The 12,265-nt window shown below is 42.0% G+C and overlaps 1 protein-coding gene across 1 annotated transcript in view; it reads left to right on the top strand.

The window, feature by feature from the left end:
* LOC124804472 (prolactin-releasing peptide receptor-like) overlaps positions 1-12,265 on the top strand; it is a 535,930-nt gene that overhangs the window by 382,025 nt on the left and 141,640 nt on the right. The window contains exon 3 of the mRNA XM_047264759.1: positions 7,520-7,611. Coding sequence (XP_047120715.1) covers positions 7,520-7,611 — 92 coding nt within the window. The remainder of the gene's footprint in view (positions 1-7,519; positions 7,612-12,265) is intronic.

Genomic DNA, 12,265 nt, shown 5'->3' with positions numbered 1-12,265 from the left:
AACACGTGACGAAACCAAGGTAATACGAACGTCCAGACGTGGTGGAGCTGGACGGCTCTCTCTCATTTAAGATGCCGGATGTTCTAAGAGGGGAAGTCTGGTAAAACGGGACAAGCGGCGAACTGTGGTAGAACTAACATCAGACTTTAATTCTGGGCAGAGTACAAGTGTGTTTGAACACACTGTGCCCTAAGAACTCTTAACGATGGATCTCCACAATCGATGACGCATGCAACTTTAACACCACGACATCTACAGCTACGACTGAAATGGGCACATGGCAATCGGCACTGAACGTTGACCAAGTGGCAGAGCGTTGCATGGTCTGACGAATCCCGATTCCTTCTTCACCACGCCGATGAGAGGGCGCGAATCCTTCGCGTTCCACGAGAAAGGCTCCTTTACTACTGTAATGCGAGAGGGAGACAAGCTGGCAGCGGCTCCATTTATGCTCTGGTGCTCTGGGGAACATTCACATGGATATCCATGGGTCCACTCGAGCTCGTGCAAGGCACCATAACGGCTAAGGGGTATCGTACACTGGTTCCAGACCATGTACACTCCTTAATGACGATCTTGTTCTCCGACGGCAGTGACGTTTTTCAGCAAGATAATGCGCCATTTCATAAGGCCAGTAGTGTGATGGAACGGTTCAAAGAACACAGTGGCGAGGTCCAATTGATATACTGCCCCTACCCCGCCCTTCACCCCCCCCCCCCCCAACTCTCAGATCTGAGCCCGATGGAACACATCCGGGATGTGATTGAACGTCGCGTTAGAGCTCATCGTCCCCTTCCCTGAAATTTATGGGAATTAGGTGACTTGTGCGTGCCAATGTGGTGTCAACTCCCTCCAGCGACCTACCAAGGCCTCACAGCTTCCGTGCCACGACGGGCCACAGCTGTTACCCTTGCCAAAGGCGGGCATACCTGCTATTACGTAGGTGCTAATAATGTTCTGTATGAAGACTGTATATGATCCTACATCTACTTCTACACCGCAAGCAACCTAACGGCATTTGGCGGAGGGTGCGTCTGATACCACTAACTGATCCACCCTTCCTTGTTCCAGTCGCGAATGGTGCCTGGGATAAATGATCGTTGGTAAGCCCCTGTACTAGCTCTAATTTCTTAAATTTTTTCGTCGTGGTCACTTCGCTAGTTGTATGTGAGGTGTAAAATGTCGTCCGACTCTGCCCGGAAAGTTCTGTCTCCAAATTTCAATAAACCTTGCCAGGTGCACAACGCCTCTCTTGCTACGCCTGTCACTGCAATTTGTTGAGCAGCTATCTTACGCTCTTGCGCCGACTAAAGGATCGCGTGACGGAAAGCGCCGCTCCTCGTTGGACCTTCTCTAACTCTTCTATCAGTTCTACTCTATAAGGGTCCCATATTGATGAACAGTACTCAATAACTTGTAAAACAACCGCACTGTAAGCTACTTCCTTCGTGGATGAGTTACATTTCACAAAGATTCTTCCTACGACTCGCAGTCTGGAATCTGGTTTTCCTACGATTTGTTTTATGTGGTCTTTCCACTTAAGGTCGCGCTGTAAACTCCTATGTACACTATTCCCAGCAGTTTGTCATCAGTAGTGTTGTACAACAGTGGATTTCTTTCCCTATGTAGGCGCAATATGATGCATTTCTTTGCGTTCAAACTGCCTCAGTCTGCACCATTCATCAATCCTTTACAGGATATTAGGCAAAGCGATACTGTCTTCTGGTGTCGTCACTTTCTTATAGACAATCCCATCATTTGCGAACGCTCTTAAAGAGTTTCCGACTCTTTCTACTACATCATTTATGTACGTCGTAAACCGTCACGCTCCTATCAGACTTCCTTGAAGCACCCCTGAAACAACCTTTACATCTGTCGATTTTGTTCCGTATGAGCGCTGTTGTCTCTCACGGAGGAACAGAGACATGTCAGTTTCGCGAGAACTCTGTTTGCGGAATCCATGTTGATCATAATTCTTGAGCATAAAACATGTTCCATAAGTCTACGACAGACTTATGTCAATGATGTGGACCTATAATTATGTGCATCTGTCCTGGGGGCCCTTCTTGAAAACGGGAATAATCCGCGCTTTCTTCCATTTTCTAGGTACCGTCCGTTTCTCCTCAGATCTACGATAAAACTGCTGCTAGATGGGGAGTACATTTTTTTGCTTAATCTCCGTAGAAACTTACAGGTATCTTATCCCGTCCTGATGGCCTTCCACTATTAAGCGATTGTAGTTACTTTTTCATTTCGCGATCGGTGACCTCATCGAGAAAACGTAGAAATTTTCGGTCGTCCTGTAGGGGCAAACACGTGTACAGTGTCTGTATGAGATGGTGTAAACATTCGAAGTGTGTGTTACAGCTGATTGTGTGTTGTGACTCTAAGGCCAAGAATGGGAACTAGCAGATCATTTGGTTTGACTAGTATGGAAAACCACCTTGAAACACAGACTGACTCTATCCTCCTGAGCGATGTGACGTATTGGTGAAACAATGTCTCTCACTCGGAAGAACGAAGGTCAAGACCTTCAAGAAAATTGAGGTTTTCCATGGTTTACTCATCAATGAAGATAAATGCAGGAATAGTTGTTGTGAAAAGCACATGACCGATGTAAGTGAGTAGCCTTTACTTGTGTGTGTTTTATCGTGAATACAAACCTGGGCATCTGAATGGACAACCAAAATACGCAACTGACTTCAAAGCTACATCACTTACATGAAATTGAAAGGAATCCTGTGTGTGTGGAAACCGATCTCATTCATAAGCGAATAAATAAGCAGACCAATAATTTCGCGCTCAGTAGACTTGGTAAGTGCGAACTGTTTAAAAAACGTAACTGTATAAAAAAACAAATGTCGACCTGTATAAGAATGTGACCTTAAACACACGAAATTTTTCGCACTGCCATATGTCCCTAGTAAAATAAAGCAAGTGGCAGAACCTACAGTACATTGCACAGAGGAAACGAAACAATCACTTATTATGAATATCACCTGCAAAATGAAGTACTGGCAGGAACAGCAACACACAAAGACTCCACAACAGCTAAAAAAATCGTGCTAAAATCTGGTTACAGTTGGTTCATAGAATTTGGGTTCATAATCTTGACACAGAATGCCAATGAAACACATAACTCGACGTTTAAGTTCTGAAATTTCAGTTAGGAGGGAACTTGCCAAAGAAAACTATAACATGAAAATTCATTTAATCTGATAACTTCGATGGTACAGTGAATTAACTCAGAAGGCCAATCAATAGAAAAATTATCAAGAACTTGCCTATGACAAAGGTAAAGTGGAACAACAATACAAGTCTACAAAAATAAAAATAAAACTTTCACCTCATCAAATGATACCTTGTTCTTCATTTCAAAAACCTTTTTTGTGTCCGTATGCTATCCAACCAGTGCTCTGAGTTATCATTCCTCCCCGTAACAAATCTGCAGTTCCAGAAGTTTGTCTATCCAATACACAGTACACTCAACGAACTCCTGCCTGCTGCACACTGCTACTTCTGCCACCCCAGACACAGATACTGTTGCCTAACAAGTGTTTCTCTGACCGCAGTTCTGCAAGTATATCACTTTCCTTTGCAAATAATAACGTATCCAATAATATCATCAAAAAACAACCATCTTACACCGATCTCATTCGCCATAAAACCTCCGTCCAAAGTGAGGTTTCCCGTTTTCTTCTCAATTATTTAAAATATATGTCGGAATGGTTCTTGTGAAAAGGACATGACCAATTTCATTCCCCGTCCTTCCAGAGTCGGAACTTACGTTCCATCTCTAATGGCGGCATCGGCGACACTAATTTAAAGCGTGATATTACTTTTTCCTTGGTCATGAAGCAGCCACCTGTCATTAACGACACTCATGGATTTAGACTATTATCTGTATAAACAACCTGCCTACCCAAATGATATTTTGAGCAAATGTTTTGAGCAATACAAGTCTGCCTTTCAGCCCGATAATGGAAAAAGAATCCCTACCAGCCCTCTTGATGAGTAGTGAGCTAACGGCGTAAGAATCTGATTGCACCATGTTCCTTACGATACCATAGACAGAATAATAAACTGAGACAAAATTAGCGTCTTCGCTTTTGCAACAGCGTACCGCAAAATCTGTACACTACTGAACAATTGAGTTCCCAACACCTGCCTCGTAGCTCTGATTCTACTGTGTTTCAGCTGTCTTTCAAACCCACATTTGCACTACTATAAGAAGTAAGGCAAAAATTTAGAATTCAGCAATATCTGTTTCCGAGAAAATTTTGACCTTTTCGCCAATTAATACGTCATTGCGATTCTTGCGAATCTGCAGGCCATAATCGTCTTATTCAGCGACTTGTGCTCCTTTTGTTAGTAGAATCGTTGACCTCGAAACATTGACTGCAGAAATACGTAAAGTTTTACAGGTAAATGACCTTGAAGAATAATGTAGGAGGCTCATCTTCGTATTTTACGATCATTTCTATTCGGTTTTACTCGTTATCCACACTTATCACTGCATGAAGATGAAAGTGAATACAGCATCTTTATCGTCGTGGAGACTAAAGACTTCATTGAATGAACATTTAAAAAAAAATAACGTAATGATTACATTAATTTCAAAACAGCAACACTCAGATTCGTTTCTTTTCATACATCTGAAGATTATAGATGCCCGACGGTATTTTTTGTCTGTGATCGTAAAATGAACATAGTATTTTCAGTCTGAGTTCAATGATGTACCTTTCCAGGTATGTGCCTTACATGCTTTCGACCACTGCCGAACCGGGTCTATTTGAAGTATTAACTAACTAGGTCATGATTTTCATCTTCACTGTCTTCGGTAAGTCCAACTAGAGATGCACTGCACTTCGACTCTTCATTTGCATGTTAAACATTTAATTCAGACTCACATTTACCCTCCCAAACGATGAAGTGTGTATGCCCTAACAGACATCTGCTTGTGTATGCCCTAACAGACATCTGCTTGTGGGGCAGCTATAGCTGTACAAGCTCATGTTGTAAACTGAAAGACTCGGCTGAATCAACAATAGCTTTGTTGTTTACACAACTGGTTTCCCAGTACTAAAATTCAATTATCGAGTGTAAACTATGAGGATTAAAAGAATTTATTACAAGACTAGAGCAAGAAATCCTCAAAAAATTAAAAATGTAACGGATAAGCGCCGATACACACTTAAGAAAAAAGGAAACGGGATGTTATTCACATAGAAACCACTTCACTGACTGAGGTCATCTTCCACTCCAGTGTTGTCATGGAACGTACGTTTTGTGTCTCAGTTATGAAAAAGGGAACATAGTCATTTACCAAAACTACATTAAAACAAAAAAAGTCCTTAAATATGTACAGTTGCTTACCTGTTACGTTTTCAATTTTTTAAGGATTGGTTGCTCTACTCTTGTAATATATCCTTTAGATCCCTACAGTTTACACCCGATAATGGTAACGGAATTTGGATATTCCGGTGCCACTCGTGTAACCAATAAAAACACTGTCGATTTAGCAACGGTTGTACTGTTCCTTCAATTTAAGAAAAATGTGTGACTGAGACTCCTCCCCATTGAAGCGTCGTACAAGATCCACGCACTCGGACTTCATTGCATAATTCCTTGTACACTGGCAAGCAAAATATCGGCAATAATATTTCGTTCTATAAAAAACCTATGGGCAGACGATGGCAGTCTCGAAACATACTAACCATATGCACTATTAGTATCTTCACTCGGTGCGGTGTAATGGTGTTGTCTAGTTAGTGCAACATTAATAGTTCTGGGTTCTTTTCCTGCAATTTCTGGTGTAGGCATATTTGTTTTTGTTCACTGATTTTATTTTGCATGTTACGGCATAGGGATTCCTAAAGTTAGGCGGTAGTTATAGCAAATCTTGAACTCATCACACGCAATTGATCAATAGAAGCGCAGAATATGGAATGCAATGGGATTTAATATCGCAGTTTTAAAGATTTATTTATTCTCTGAGCAATTTCCTACTTTACTCATTCTGGAGCACTGAATTATTACTTTTCCGACGAGAAGCGGAGTCACATAATTGAAGTGAATAGTTTCGCTCCTCTTTACCCCGCCACATTTCAGTGCTGATTATAATGTTTTGAATGAAGGTGCCTGTCGTACATGTGACTACAGTGTTGCCATATTACCACTGTTCGACCTGAATTTCGTGCCAAACACTCGATAACTAGATGACTCATTCCTTCTCTTCCAGAGTTCGAACAAGAATGTGTTCAGATGGTTCAAATGGCTCTGAGCACTATGGGACTTAACTGCTGAGGTCATCAGTCCCCTAGAACTTAGAACTACTTAAACCTAACTAACCTAAGGACATCACACACATCCATGCCCGAGGCAGGATTCGAACCTGCGACCGTAGCGGTCGCGCGGTTCCAGACTGAAGCGCCTAGAACCGCTCGGCCACACCGGCCACTCTAAAATTACAGTGCATTTCAGTGTCAACTTAAGTTTAGGTAGCGACATTATACAACGCGATAAATACATGGCGTCTCTCAGACCCCACTAGTGTGGTTAATGGACCAAGGGAAGCAATTATAGTTGGAATGATATTATATATGCATTTAAATAACAAAAATTAAGGAAGAAGTCTCATTGATTAGGGACGCTGGAGTTCTACACAACTGCGCGTGCAAACTACAAAGGCAGGTACTGGGGTGTCGTTAACGCCGAATTGTAAGGAACGAAACCTCAATCTCAGACAGAAACGACACAAAGGGTATGTATCACACTGAAATGAAGACCGAAAGTGAATATAGTGGGTACAAAGATAGGATGCCAATATCTTAGGAATATAGAGATCAAACTGCAGTATTCTGGCACAAGTATGTACAATTCGACGCCCTGCGCTTTCAAAATATTATCGGCACTACATAAAAAAAAAAAGAACAGACAGACAGGACTGAAAATACCCGAATCGAACAACAAATTTACGAAAAGTATATTCTCGGCGTTGCTGCACAGTCCGCACAATTACTAGCGCAAGTATCAGATTATCTCGGCAGCCAAACCATAGTGCTAATTCAGTATTTTGATTGAATAACAAGATGGTGTAAAAGTGCAGAATGCTGTATTGAGGCTAGGGCTGCGAAAAATTCTACATTGGAACAGTCCGCCATCTTGTTCTATTGGTACATAGTAATTCGATTTTCTACCATTAACAGTGATCATTAGACACACGCGTAACAGTTTTGCGCTGTGCAGCTAGTTGATTGAATTAGCGAGTGCTGTACTCGCTCAGGCACCGTCGTTCTCTCGTATGTGGGAGAGCAAGCAGCTTTGCTCGTGTTGTCCACAGGGGAACCCGCACCGCCCGTGCTATTCCTGACTACACATCTCTGTTGTCTGCGTACACTGCTGCGCAACATGTGCGTCAGCAGAGTACCTTCTCACCCCCACCCCACCCCCCCCTCTCCCCGTCCTCACACACACGTCAGTAGGATCGGGCGTAACACATGGTCGTTGTCTGTTGCAGTTGCTGTGGAAGCCGCTTGAAGGTACTGGCTTCTGCATCGTCAACCTCGTGGCCAGCATGCAAGACTATATGCGTGGTCTCTTCCTATTCACGTAAGTACACAATCCCTTAAGGCATTTACTTCAAATCTAATTTGGTATAAAACAACCACTGTTTCATTACTATCCTATGAATTAGAATAGTTAGTTAGCAGAATGTTTCTATGAAAATGCAATGAAAGACCAAGAACGAAGTGCTCATTTTAGAAGGAATACCGTGCAGGGAGTTAGTCTGTCACCTCTACTGTTCAGTAGATACATCGAACAACCAAAAACAGAAGTAAAACAAACGTTCAAGAGTGGAATTAAAAGTCAGGGTCAAACGATATGAATGATGAGATTCTTTGATGACATTGCTACCTTTAGTGAAAGACAAAGATAAACCCAACCCAGGACCTTTCAAAAAATGGTTCAAATGGCTCTGAGCACAATGGGACTTAACTTCTGAGGTCATCAGTCCCCTAGAACTTAGAACTACTTAAACCTAACTAAACGCAGGACATCACACACATTCATGCCCGAGGCAGGATTCGAACCTGCGACCGTAGTGGTCGCGAGGTTCCAGAGAGTTGCGCCTAGAACCGCTCGGCCACCCCGGCCGGCAGGACCTTTTAAATCTAAAAAACAGTTAAATAAGCCCACGCTATGAGTAGAGAGTAAACCGAACCTAGACAAAAGCAATAAGAAGTATCAGAAATTATCTCAGAATAAACTAATCAACTTGTGGACTATCGATGTAGATGAAGTAAACGAGTTCTGTTATCTTGGAAGCAAAATAACACATTATGGCCGAAAGAAGGAGAACATACGAAGCAGACTAGCACAAATAAAGAAGACAAAGAAAGACTATTAACATCAAACACTGCCTTAACTGAAACTTCGTGACAAATTGAAACTGTGTGCCTGACGGAGACTCGAACTCGAGACCTTTGCCTTTCGTGGGCAAGGTCTCTACCATTTGGGCTACCCAAGCACGACTCACGACGTGTCCTCACAATTTCAATTCTGCCAGTACCTCGTCTCCTAACTTCTTAACTTCACAGAAGCTCTTCTGCGAACTTTCACTTCGAACAATTACACATAAATTTGCTGTCTAGCGGTACCGTCTTTGATTAGTAATATTAAGTCATGGGTTCCTGGTTCTAACCCAGCCGCTGTTAAATTTCTGAATAAAAATTATCAGCAATGACGGTCGAAGACTTCCGTTATAAGAAATGCAAGAGGACCGAGGAATGGACTCAGTTGCCCTTGGGGTGGAAACGGCCCTTAGTAGCCGGAAGAATCAGCAATAGTCAACGGCATGAGGACGCAGAAGGCAATGGAAAACACCTGCATTAAAGACATGTAGAAGATACGGCCTGTCAGTGGAAAAAATCTCATGATGATCTCTCCGCTGGCAAATGATTCCGGATTAGTCGCCCACTCGGATCGCTGGGAGGGCCTGACAAGGGGGAGGTAGCAATGGAAAATGATGGAATAAGTAAGAACGGAATAACTTTCTACGAGTCGGTGCGTGGAATGTTAGGTGTGTGTGTGTGAAATCTTATGGGACTTACCTGCTAAGGTCATCAGTCCCTAAGCTTACCCACTACTTAACCTAAATTATCCTAAGGACAAATACACACACACACACACACCCATGCCCGAGGTGATGAAGAGTAGGCTGAAGTCTAAGAGAATCATGCGGAAGAATCAGTGTGGGTGGAAAGGGGTCAATGAAGTACTGAGGAATGACGAGACACGTCTTAAATGCGTTAAGGATGTTGATATTGCGATCTTGAATATCACATTACGCAGTTCAGTTGAAGAGGACCGGACATTTATCGAAAAGGCAGTCAGATATAGGTAGAAGGATAGTAACTCCAAAGGAACTTTGCCTGACAGAAAAAATACTTCAGCTCATCGACGAAAGGATGAAAATTTTCGGGGAAAGAGAGGAATACAGAATTATAAATCACTTGGGAATCAAATTAGAGGGGAGTGCACGGCAGCCAAGAAAAATGGCTGTAGGAAAAATATGAAGAACTCGAGAAAGAAATGGTCATCGGAAGAACCGACTCAGCACTAGGAGCAGTCAAAGCAACCTTCTGTGAGATTAAAAGTAAGAGTGACAACATTAACAGTGCAATAGAAATTCTGCAGCGGATAGGTGGAAAGAGCACATTGGATGCCTGTATAAGGGATAGGACATGTCTGATAATATGATAGAAGAAGAAATTGTAGTCGATAAGGAAGACATAGGAGATCTACTATTAGCGACAGAATTTGAAAGACTTCTGGAGGACTTGAGGTCAAATGAGGCAGAAACGATACATAGCGCTTTATCGGAATTTCTAAAATCATTGGGGAAAGGGGAAGGGGCACTGGAAACCAAACGACTACTGAAATTGCTTATAGATGACGATCAGTTCGGATTTCGCACCACTGAGTCAGTTCTGAGTATGCGCTTAATAATGGAAAGAACACTAATGAAAAATCAAGACTCGCTCATACGATATGTCGATCTAGAAAAGAGGTTCGACAGTGTGCAATGGTGTAAGATATTCGAAACACTGAGAAAAATAGAAGTAAGCTACAGAGCGCGACTATTTGTATACAGTTTGAGCAAGAACCAAGACGGAACAATAGAACTGGAAGACGAGGAAAGAAGCGGTCGGATTAGAATGGATGTGACACAGAAATGCAGCATTTTGCCCCTACTTTTTAGTCGTGGTTGGACACCAGACTGACAAGACAAACACACACACACACACACACACACACACACACACACACACACACAGAGAGAGAGAGAGAGAGAGAGAGAGAGAGAGAGAGAGAGAGAGAGAGAGAAGAGGAAGAAAGAGGAGAGTAGGAGTAGGAGGAGAAAAGTATCCAATATCTTCTATGGATAATTAAGTGGAGTAGTTGTCAGATATTGATGACATTATCATCATCACTTGAAGTACAGAGCTATTCAGATATTTGTGGGGGTAAAAATAGCACAAGACACAGGAAAATTGATGTACGAATTCAAATCTTCTTTTATTTTATACTGCAATTTATAAAGTTTCAAATTGTTTCTTGTTTACTTACATTTCGAATGCCGAGTACGTACACCCCGCTGTCACTCAGCACTCACGTGCGCGATTTTCCACACTCCTCAGACACGCCTTCTGTTCAGGAATACATGTTAGAGCGCTTAAATTTTACCATGTTTCTCATGTAGATCAATGAGGTGAAGATTTAGAGTTCCTTAGCTTTGGTGTTGGCTAGAAACTTTCGTTGATTCATTAGCCGCTCATTTTGAACGTGTCACTCAGTGAATCGGTGACCTTTTGGGATTTCGATATAGCGTGTGTCTGAGAAGAAAGGCATTTGGTGTACGACTATCAGCAGGTGTGATAGACATAGGCATCTCAGGTGTCCGAGCAGCAGTTTTTTTTTCTTTTTTTTTAATGTTCTTCTGTACAATCTGAAAAAATGGTTTTCGTCTTTTTTGTTCTGTTACTCGGATGTAACATATTACTTTGCCAACAATGGAGGGTTGCAAGATGTACTGTTATACATAAGTATCTTCTAATTTGAATTTGCAATATATTGTTAAATTTTTGGGCGGACTCACAAGAGTACGCAAGACTGCGCACCATCGCACTAGGGCACACGGTTCCAAGATGGTCAAATAGTAACTTGTGCGTATCTCTCTGTTGATTGGTAATCATGCGATAGAAATTGGGCAGCAAGACTGCCACTCGATAATTCAACATTTGTGGGGATAGCACAATTGCTAAGTTTCCGAACTTGGATTGTAGCAGCAAATCGGGACACAAACTTTTGCGAAGGCAACACTATGAGCCAAAGTGGAACATAGAATTGTTTTTCGTTATTATAAAAGACTTTATTAATTCTTACTGAAAATTATGCCTCATTTAACGAGCTATTGAACTTTGATTGTATGTGTTACTTTTTGTAAGGAGGCTACATCGTTTGTTGGATTTTTCGCTGATAAATGAATAATCAAGTTACCAAAAATTGGTGTTCCCTGAAATTATTAATACAAAGGTATTTATCATAACTGTGAATAATTAATTTCATTTATGTTTCATTTGAAGACTTCCCATATTTATAATTGCGAGCGGAGGACCAATTGACTAACCTATTTAGTTCCGGCTAGCATAGTTACAGAACAAATGTGACACACTATTAATGAGTAACCATTAAGGAGGATCTTACGTTTGACCAACTTCCACAGGCCGGTAATCGGTCCATTTTGTTGGCTGAGGACATCGTATACGGTTAATCGAGCGTTTCTGTATTGTGTGTCAGAAGGAGATAAATCTCAAGCCGTTGTCGTTCAAGTTCCTACTTCGACCCAGGACAGGGGTGATCCACTTCAACACCATACTTCTGAGGATGCCTAGCTGGCGAAGTACTGAAATAGGCTGTAGTTGCAGTCCAACGTTTAGGAGCATCCATATGTGCTCACTCTAGGACAAAAAGTAGTCGTAAAGGGACGAGGAATGCAGTAGCTGCTTGCAACTGTGGTTGGTCTCAGAAACTGATGGGATTTGGTAAACAATGAGAGAGGAACATTGGCACACAATGAATTTGTGGCTCTGATGTGGCGTAATTCATGAGGAGCGATTTATACCTGTCTTGCAACAAGTAGCTTCACGCAACAAAGGGGACACCACAGTCGTCGTGTAACTTATATTAGAGCTCACTTTAA

This window comes from Schistocerca piceifrons, chromosome 1 (genome assembly GCF_021461385.2).
Source record: "Schistocerca piceifrons isolate TAMUIC-IGC-003096 chromosome 1, iqSchPice1.1, whole genome shotgun sequence".
In the NCBI taxonomy this organism is placed as follows: Eukaryota; Metazoa; Arthropoda; class Insecta; order Orthoptera; family Acrididae; genus Schistocerca; species Schistocerca piceifrons.
The sequence above is the reverse complement of the archived record's forward strand: the minus strand, read 5'-3'. Positions and strand labels throughout refer to the sequence as shown.